Source organism: Aspergillus piperis, assembly GCF_003184755.1.
Source record: "Aspergillus piperis CBS 112811 unplaced genomic scaffold BO85scaffold_41, whole genome shotgun sequence".
Lineage (NCBI taxonomy): Eukaryota > Fungi > Ascomycota > Eurotiomycetes > Eurotiales > Aspergillaceae > Aspergillus > Aspergillus piperis.
The window spans coordinates 78864-88452 of NW_020291631.1; the positions used below are offsets into that span (position 1 = coordinate 78864).

General features: G+C 49.3%; 6 protein-coding genes across 6 annotated transcripts; 3 read left to right on the forward strand and 3 right to left on the reverse strand.

Annotated features, from left to right (window-relative positions):
• The first annotated feature begins 216 nt into the window (after nt 1-216).
• Nucleotides 217-959, forward strand: BO85DRAFT_240916 (Zn(II)2Cys6 transcription factor domain-containing protein). Its single transcript, XM_025654841.1, has 3 exons — nt 217-413; nt 501-668; nt 773-959. Exons 1-3 carry the CDS (start codon nt 286-288, stop codon nt 828-830), a joined length of 354 nt encoding a protein of 117 aa, XP_025509681.1. The 5' UTR covers nt 217-285; the 3' UTR covers nt 831-959.
• Nucleotides 960-1156: 197 nt separating this feature from the next.
• On the forward strand, nt 1157-2191 carry BO85DRAFT_464514 (uncharacterized protein; the record flags this gene model as incomplete). The annotated part of the gene is made up of 3 exons (XM_025661988.1): nt 1157-1300; nt 1358-1476; nt 1531-2191. The coding sequence occupies 3 exons, from the start codon at nt 1157-1159 to the stop codon at nt 2189-2191; spliced, it is 924 nt and encodes a 307-aa protein (XP_025509682.1).
• A 63-nt stretch (nt 2192-2254) lies between these two features.
• BO85DRAFT_385553 (retinol dehydrogenase) lies at nt 2255-3461 on the reverse strand (the record flags this gene model as incomplete). The annotated part of the gene is made up of 6 exons (XM_025656601.1): nt 2255-2525; nt 2580-2872; nt 2927-3018; nt 3061-3062; nt 3128-3316; nt 3385-3461. The coding sequence occupies 6 exons, from the start codon at nt 3459-3461 to the stop codon at nt 2255-2257; spliced, it is 924 nt and encodes a 307-aa protein (XP_025509683.1).
• Nucleotides 3462-4837: 1376 nt separating this feature from the next.
• On the reverse strand, nt 4838-5179 carry BO85DRAFT_385571 (aldehyde dehydrogenase; the record flags this gene model as incomplete). Its single annotated transcript, XM_025656602.1, has 1 exon — nt 4838-5179. A coding segment is annotated over one exon (342 nt), but the record flags the coding sequence as incomplete, so codon positions are not given.
• A 792-nt stretch (nt 5180-5971) lies between these two features.
• BO85DRAFT_385623 (ubiquinol-cytochrome-c reductase cytochrome c1) lies at nt 5972-7226 on the reverse strand (the record flags this gene model as incomplete). Its single annotated transcript, XM_025656605.1, has 2 exons — nt 5972-6816; nt 6878-7226. 2 exons carry the CDS (start codon nt 7224-7226, stop codon nt 5972-5974), a joined length of 1194 nt encoding a protein of 397 aa, XP_025509685.1.
• A 1311-nt stretch (nt 7227-8537) lies between these two features.
• BO85DRAFT_493668 (uncharacterized protein) lies at nt 8538-9577 on the forward strand (the record flags this gene model as incomplete). The annotated part of the gene is made up of 3 exons (XM_025663838.1): nt 8538-8680; nt 8786-9513; nt 9567-9577. The coding sequence occupies 3 exons, from the start codon at nt 8538-8540 to the stop codon at nt 9575-9577; spliced, it is 882 nt and encodes a 293-aa protein (XP_025509686.1).
• Nucleotides 9578-9589: the final 12 nt, after the last annotated feature.

The following is a 9589-nucleotide window of genomic DNA, read 5'->3' on the forward strand; positions in this document are numbered from 1 at the left end:
GAACCCACTCCCGGTACGGCCGGTGGAATGACATAAAATCTACACATACCCGCAGTCCTGCAGTTGTAACGGCACCTAAATAATTATTGGGATAAGGACGGTAAGGGAGAATATAGTAAGCCACGAGCATAATCATGTGACTGACAGCCTTGGCGTTAGTCCAAAGCGTATTTTACCCTGGGTCACGTTTTGAGTTGTGGCCCCCCGACCCCCCCCGCCCCCGGCCCGGAATTGGCACTTCCACTACTTTATCTAAGCAGCGTCCCCGAAATCACAGTCGCTAACATGTCGTCGTCCCACCGAGAAAATGGAGCCGAACAAGAACAGGGCAGAGCTGCGCTGGTCTGTCTGACCTGCAAGTCAGGCAAGCGACAGTGCGATAAGCGACTTCCAATCTGTTCTCGATGCAGAAAGTACGTTTGACGTCCGATTGACACCTTAGTACTGAATACCAAACAGGTTCCATGCACCACGGATATTAACTTTGACCTATCCTGTAGACTAGACAAGCCATGCGAATACCCAACGGCCTCGCAACCGGGACCTGTTGCTCAGCCGATCCAATCAGGGTCATTCATGGAGAGGCTCTGGCCTGATGCATGTTTCCGGTGTAAGGTGCATAAACGTGGATGTGACCGCATCATTCCAAAGTGCTCCCGCTGTCTGAGGTACGTATAGACTGCTGGGAATTACCGGGCCGCCCCGGGGGGGGGGGCAAGGGGGGCATAATTGGACCGCCAAATTGTATTGACAAGGAATATCTTTAGAATAGGATCCAGCTGTACATACCGAGCGACGAACCCGCGGCCCACGGTCGTTGTCCCTGGTGATACTGAAGCAGGCACCTATAGAGCCCAACTAAGGATGGATTCCGCTCCATTGGCACAGACAGAACTAGGAGTGGCGTTCGAACCTCCTGTGAGGTGTCGCTCCTATATGTTGCACTTAATACAATTCTGTGGGTCATGTTGCAGAGCCCCATTTAAATACACTAACTACTCACCACCCGAAAGTTCTCACCTCTATAGCTTTACCCTCGGATACAGTGGTGGCTTACAGTCTGGCACACCATCTCCGTTCTCAATGGATGCAACACGCTATGTCCGATCCTTGTCTATTCCATGCCACACTGTTCAGTGCATCCGCATCGATTGACATGCTGCAAGACCAGCAGCATAGCGCACGAACGCTGTACCACCACACCTGGGCTATCCGCTTGATCAACGAACGGTTAGCACAAACAGAGCCAGTCCTAGACTATGGAACTCTGGGAGCGGTAGTACCCTTGCTATATTACAACGTGGGTATACGTCCTATAGGATACAGTATGCAGATAGATAGTACTAACGACTCAAAGATGCTTGCACTTGACCGAGATTCCGCGGTCGCGCACCAGAAAGGCCTGGTGAAGATGCTTCTTGCGACGCCCCAATCCTTTCGAGCCGACATAGGACCCCTGATTGCCATTGTCAAGATGTACGTGGCCATTATTCCTTCCTGAGCTGATTAATTTGTTGCTCATCCTTCTAGTGCCATGCTCTCGTTCGCCTGCATATATGACGTGCTCCCTGTCTGGGACTGCTTATCCTCTGAATCAGTTCGCCCGAACACCATCCTTCGGAATGTCGTGTCGAGGGCCACCTTGAGCAACGATGAGTCGTCTTTCGAGAAAGAGACTGCAGATGCAATATTGGACGTGTACGAAGCCATATCACGGCTTGATTATATAGTCCACGGCGAACGCGGTAGTATTTCTGCTGAAGTTGAGCGTGCGCTCTCTTTCGCAACCACGAAGTCTTGGACTGGTAGGCCCGAATCTAGCCTCCCCCTTACTCCGCCAGAGACGCTTAATGTATGCTGCCAAATCTGCTGCGAATTGTTCTGGAAAGTGCTTCTACGATCATCGCACTCTCAACGAGCACCAGACATGGCTGGAGACCATGCAGTCCGGCAGCTTCTAAAATACCTGTCGCAAATAGAGCCGTTATACTGGATCCGCAACGCTCCGGAAGTGTTCACATGGGCTGCCTTTACCGGCGCGGCTGCGTCGGAGCACCAAGATACGTGCGTTGCTTTCATCAGCAAAGCGGGAACCATATTGACAGCCATCGACGACGAAGAACTGACTCTTATACGGCAAGGGTGGAGGTATTTCCGCCTGCTAAAAGGTCTTGCTGGAGATGATAACTAGCTTGCTGTTTTGGGAGACGGTTGCTACGGATCGACTGGTGAACGAAATGGTGTATGAATTCGCCTATTCATACCCTCGACTTCTAAGGGCCTTCATCGTCCACTCCCAGAGATCCTCCGCCATCTTCGGGTCTGATCCCACTTTACTAGGCGCAGACACCTTTCCAATTGGCAGCAGATATGCTCCATTGTCGCACTCTAGCCGTAGCTTCGGCGACACGGCGGCGAAAAGAATATTCGCTGCCCCCTTCCGTGGACCAGGCGCACCCAGCTCAACAAGAGGCTTTATCAGCCGATAGAGCGGAGTTGACGAGATCGGCCCTGCGGATAGGTTCCTAATAATTGTCACATCCGTGCTTCGAATGGTTGGACAGGGAAAAGCAACGTACGTCTTTACCGTTCCCGGATGCAAGGACAATGTAAGAATGTTTGGATACCTCTTCGCCAATGCTTTCGAATGCAGAACGTTGGCAAGCTTCGAGTGGCCATATCGGGCCCAGACAGAGAAATTATCCTTCATGTTCATGTCTGATAATATTATGCCCTCCTTAGGTGCGAGTTTGGCGTGCCCGTCGCTAGATACATTCACAATACGCACGCTTCCCTTTTCGGTCATTTCTGCTGTCTTCTGGAGTATCGGGATCAGCAATTTTGTGAACAGGAAATGGCCGATATAGTTCACCTAACTGCGCTTAGCTATAGGTCCAACGAAGCTGGTACATAAGGCTGTACCTACCCCTATCTGCATCTCAAACCCCTCCGTTGTCTCCTCGTATGGAACGCACATAACCTGGAACGAGTAAGCCATGCCTGAGGAGGAGAAGAACCCTACACACGCCAGCATTATTCACAAGTAAATGAAGACATGACTCCTGCCTACACCATCTATTATCAGAAACAGGATTCACACATGTCAAAAGTCGCTAATACAACTCACTGAGCAAACATCTTTGCTGCCTCCCGCACATTATTCAAATCGGCCAATTCCAACATCAGAAACCGCAAATCTGCATCTGGGCACTCAGAAAGGATATCCCGCTCTGCAGCCTTGAACTTCGTGCCTGACCGACTGGCAATATACACCCGGGCGCCATGTTTCGCAAGTTCGATGCTGGTGCCGAAGCCGCTGTCAGAGATTGAAGAAATGAGAGCTGGACGAGAAAGAAATTAATCGAGTTAGGGGAAGTGGCATACAGTCCTGTGTGTCCACCCGTTACGATGGCGACTTTCCCAGTGAGATCGGGGATGAAATCATGCGAAGTATTACTCATTGCTTGAACCCGGGGAAGGACAGTGCTGCGTTGTGTCTCGCTCACGCTGCGGGTTGTTCTGCCCTTTTATCTTACAATAATACTTCGACCAGGCAGCTGCAGATGCTTGTCTCGAATACTGGTATAGATGCGCCAGTCTTCGAGGGCAACGGAGGCAAATGACGAGGTGCGGGTGCGGGTGCGGCCGCATGTCACATGCGGGTGTGGGTCGATTATCTGTGCGCTGGAGGATTTTACTCACGGTTACCCCATACCGGGAACGGAGGGTATGGATACAATCGCCTTGATAGGTTGCTCGGTGTAACGTTATGGTTTGGTCCTGTCCATGTTTAAGGCGAGCCTGATGTGGTCTTGATGAAATATACTATTAGTGGCATTTGTTTCAACTTCCCGGAGGTTTAGCAATGTAGTGCTGCAGAATCGAAACTCTTCTCATCCCTTCCTATCTGGCCCTTCTTGATTCCACGGCTCAGATTGGGCAATAAATGATTATTGTTACATAGCTGGTACAGGCCACATGCCGCGGCGGTCTCAATTCTAATCTCTACGGGCGTCTTCTGGGTTGAGAAGGTATATAGGTATATAGGCCTCGTCCTGAGTATCCCAACCTTCAACGAGACCTAAACCCAATGATGGACGACAGATTTGCTTGTTTATGCTAAAGCTTCACCACAACATGCCCACCCCAAACCGCTCAGCTTCCCAGCCGCCTCTCATGCCTCTTAGAACCCCTCCGGCCCGAAGTCCGCAGTCTGAATGACGCCGAACTTCTTGACTAGAGGAATTAATTCAGACTAGACCGCCCGGAACTTCCGTAACGCATGTCAGATGCCAGCAGTGACGATACATGGGCCACCAGTGGCGAAAGATCGAGGCACATCTGGTCCATCCGGCTTTCCAGCCGCTACACAGAATAGCTCGATCCCATCGCCGATGATTAGTGAGTCGGACGCCCCTTAGCTGAGGTTACCAATGCCTAGCCCGACGTCCAGAAATGGCAACAATACATGGAAGCCAAAGACGAGTATTGAGGGGTTGCAGATCTCACCACAACTATAGTGGTATCTGACATATTCCTGCCATCTTCTATAGTCCGGTTTCTAACTACTCTCAAATATATTACAATCATCAGACGTATATTGCTTTGCTCAGAGAGTGCCCTAGGAGGCATGTGGAGAGGCGCTGGGTCTGCAGACTGAAGGAGAAGGTGGAGAATGTCCCGAGCACCTTCCCCAGTACGTGAAAGCTCCAACAACTAACACAATAGCTGAAAATACTTAGGAAGTTCAGGTAGAAGTGCGCTTAACCCTGACCACGCGTATCCAGATATGTGCATCCTCCATACTATGTCTAAAGCTGACCCCCGCATAAACCCACTAGAAGCACTTCTTCAACCACTGCGTCTGCGAGTTACAGTATCCCAATAGTCCAGTTAGACCCCATTCAACACCGATACCACTCTGTCTGTACCCACCAAACGGCGCTGTCGGCGAAGCATCAAAATGTGAGTTCACCCAGACCACATCAGACTCCAATTGGTCTGCAATACGGGTAGCGCGCTCAAAGTCCTTGCTCCAAACGGAGGCACCCAAGCCTCTTTCTAGTGCATTAGCCTTTTTGACCACGTCCTCCTCATCAGACCACTTCATAACGGGGAGGATAGGGGCGAACGCTTCCTCTTGAACCACACGCGAGGTGTCGAGCGGGTTGTCGATGATGGTACACCACAACTCTCGGTTGGTAAATCAAGGCTTGCACTACTGACAACAGGTCACACTCTCCCAGCAGTGGCTGACTGGGCACACACTGATCCGACTCTATTGGCATAAGGACGAACAATCCAACATCACTCGATGAGGCTATATGCATGCTGAAATTATAGCATTATCCAATAGGAATCGTGAGTGAACGCCAGTGGGTTTTATACCCATCCCTCTTTTTTGGTTCCACAAAATGGAATCGACTCCTTTACAGGCTCACGCCATTTCAGCTTGGTGTCGTGCGGCGGTTCTTCGAGCCATATACTGCCTGCGTCTTAGCCACACCTCCGAGAAGTTAGTACTCAACCGTGGTGGGAAAGCGATCACTACTATAATCATCGCACGGAGTAGAATTCCTACGCTCCTTGAACCGAGTCATTGATCTTGTCCCAAAATGCCTCTCTCACTCTCTCTTTGTTTTCTTTTTTTTTTTTTTTTTTTTTTTTTTTTTTTTTTTTTTTTTGTCTTGTTGTTGTTATTGTTTTCTTGTAGGCTTCTTCACCGACACCCTCGCTTTATCTATAATACTTCGAATACCTCATAACAGTTGATCTAATGACATGTTCTGGGTAACCCCCATTGCTCCTGTGTAGTATCTGTGACGATTAGGGTAGAACAAAATAGGACCGTGCTATTTTAAGGAGTTACGTCGGCTAAAATATTACCAAAAAGATCTAACTGACTATCTATTTAGGTCAATGAATACGACAGCGTTCTTTAATGCCGAACCCATTCAACGCTCATCCTGTCTTACAACAACCCAGTCATATGTATGAAGCGCTGCAGCAGCACCCACACAAAGACCAAAATAAAACAAGCGATGGTAATAATCCCGAGACGAAGGGCTAAAGCGTCTTTAGCCAGTCTGTCTCGAGCCCAGCCGGAAACGGCTCCACTAAAGGATGTCCATTTGTTACCCAGACGCAACCAGCCTCGTTCAGTCTCCGACTGGACCTCTTCAGCTCTGAATATCTGTTCCATTGACTCTTCTAACAGATGGCCCATCATAAGCTTATTTTCCCTATCATCCTCGACTGTCTTGGCTCTCAGCCTCTCCTCCCGACGACTCAACAGTTCGCGCTCTGCCTCAATGTTTCTGAGCTGACAAGCTAGATTTTCTTCCAGAACATTCTTGTTGAACTCGAGGATTTGGATCTTATCCTGCAGATCATGATGGAGATTCTCAAGCTGTGAAGTGCGTGGGGTATCTCCAAGAGTTTCAGTCAACTGCTTAGCGATCCCAACAAGATCGCAAACCCCGTGTGCAGTCGTCGGAAGTCGATGTACAGCAGTATGACGCACTTTCACTACTTTCGACAGGATCGACTCAATTTTAAGGTCTGTTGGACGAAGAGCATCTTCTGGGATCTCGGTCGTCCATCGGAAAGGAGGTCTCGTCCACTTGGTCAGTTCAACAGCTGCAGCACAGTCCCATCCGTTCCTTTCAAGATAATTAGGGAGCCACTTCTTCATAAAGTCGAATATGCACTCCTCTAGGACTTGCTGCACATTGGTCAAGATCCGATGTTGGGCATGATAGGGCAGGTACAATGGGAAAAGTGAGGCTGTAGGTCTCTCTGGGATCAATGTTTCATCTGCGAATTCCACGTTATTAATGAACCGAAAAGGACATCTCACCATCTACACGTTTCATACCTGAATCATTGTCCTGCTCAACCTTCACCTCTCGGGTGAAATCAACATCTGCTGGTGCAGGGGTTGGAACTGCAACAGCGTCCACTCGCTCGTCTTCCCCTTCACTCCCGTGTTCTTCGTACGATTGTGAAACCACCTCGAGCACTTCTTCATTTGAGCGAGACGCTTCCTGTTCAAGCACCGCATTCAGCGTCTGCCGTACGGGACACGGGTCAAAGAGACCAGGAAAATAAGCTTCAGCCTTGGCCTTCGAACCGAAAAGGCCCTTCTCTAGAAGAAGCTTGGCAATCGACACTACCCTAGTGAGATGGTAACCTGGAATCAGCCTTCTCAAGGAGCTCTCATGCATTTCCACGCGTGTGCGGATAGCCTTCGTTTTTCGTATGCTTGCATTCGCACCGCTGAATATAGCACTACAGGCAAGAAAGACCTGTCGTTGTTCGTATTTTGGAGCTGCTGGCATAACTGGGCTGATGTAATAGGGGCAGATCTGATAGGGCTGGCAGTAATGGGAGGAAAGAAGTATCTTTTAATGATCCTACCGAAGAATAGAATGCCTAGAGCTGAAAGAGTGCGTAGACTGCAGAGAAGAAGCTTTTCAGGCAGGTCACTCCTATGGTAATTAACCTGGCTTATTGCTTCACTATATATTGGACACCCATCTGCAAAGTATCGTCATTGCTTCTCTCCAGCGCCTATGTGTGGCTAGGGAAGTGGCTGTGCCGGACGAGCCCAAAGGGGACCCTAACAAGGCTGTCTACAGTAAAAAAAAAAGGAATAAGCGGTATTCTAGACATCGCTGGTCACAATCGTTAAATTGATTGGACGTCAAGATATTATTCCTTTGCCGCCGCAGCAGGCAGATGCAAGTTGGCGCAGGCGCCTAGCAGGGGTGTCCGGCGGGGTATGTGTACAGCCTCGGGCAACCTTGCCGGGCAAGGTAGCATAACGGCATCAGTACGTTGGCTACCACAGCCAGAAATATTTCCAGCGAGCTTGCATCCTTAGCAGACCCAATAGATATCGGACAACATAATCGGGGTTCCTTCCGGTTAGTGCTGAGCCGTCCAACAGCTATCATGGTGGCACCTAGATGCTATGCTTCATGTACTCCACCTAAGCGCTTGGTTATCTCCTAGTCGCTCATATCGATAGGCTCTCAGCTTCTAAGAGTATTTTCTGGAGTCCCTTGAGACACTGTCATGCAATACTCCACCGGCAGAAAGCGCGCAAGGCTGAATCTGTTCCAGTTGCCCTAAAATGGAAGTACAACGCCACCAACAATTTCGTTGTATAGCTCACAGGGTGCTACTGTAGGCAATGGTATCAGCTGGCATCTCGCAGCTCCATGCATAGCTCTTGAGCCAAATATGTATGCCATGGTGCCGCTCTTACAGGCTGCCTCGTTCCAGCAGTATAGAACCCCGCAACTATCTTGCGTGCCAACACACACCAACATGTCTCGAGCATCGTAGCCTTGCATGCAGCAATAGAGGATGACGTGTCCGTTGCGTCTAGGGGCTGGATTCATCCCCGCGGTAGCACCTGGATTTTGGCGCTGTTTATTACCGCCTGGGATCCCAGATATAAAGGTGTCCACTCACACTTTAAGAAACCACCACCGTTGCTTGTGGACAAAATTCCCGACACGACGATCACCATGGCTAAAAGTCATGATAAAAAGAAGAAGAAGAACAAGGGGATATCCAACACAGTCATTGCCCCTCTTGAGGATGACTTGCCTGAGCAACCCACGGACCTAGTTATTCCAGAGCTCGAAGAGTATGCCCAGGTAGCTGAATGGTAAGGGCCATACCTCTATCCTTTCCCATTATCGTACCTTCTCTCCATTGTCTATTAGACCCATACCTTCAGTGCTATTGAGCCGTTGCTAACATTGAAATGTAGTCCTTATACGACTCCCATCATCACCCTCAAGGTCGACGGCAACTACTACAGGATTCCACAGCAGTACCTCCAACCATATAAAACTTTGCAATTCGAACCGGAGGTTATGCACAATGAATACTGGGGGAGTGAGCGCCATCATCACCACCAGCTGTGCATTGAGCCGCAAAGTGCCCATACCTTCATTCATTACTTGTACACTGGACAGTATGAGACACTTAAAACCCCACCCAGCATACCTCAGGCAGCGGAAGACATCCCCACAATACTCAACACTCGTGATAAAGAGGAGTTCGAGCGCGCAGTCTATGTATATCAGGCTGCCGTTCAATACGAGATCCCGGGGCTACTAAGCATGGCGCAGCACTTCATGGCCCGATTTGCCGAGAGATTGTCAATAGAAGATATTCTGCGTGCCATAAGATGTGTTTACGGAAGCCTTCTCGATGATCATTCTGGACGCATGTGGCTTAAGGACTTTGTCCGAGAACAATTGATTGTGGCATTTAGAAACACAGATGGAAAGCTGCGACAAATCATAAAGAACTATGAGATTGGAAATAGTCAAAGTTTCGATACTTTCGTTGTTGATGAGGTCTTGGCACTATACGAAATGGAGCAAGACAGAATACACCGCGTGATGAGCTTGGTCGAATCTTATAAAGCTATTAAGCCTGTGCCTCATCGCATATTCGAATGGAAGTGTGAGCCTAAGGGTGTGCCTGAGTGTGAGCCTGTGTGTGAACCTGTGTGTGAGCCTGTGTGTGAACCTGTGTGTGAGCCTGTGTGTGAACCTGTGTGTGA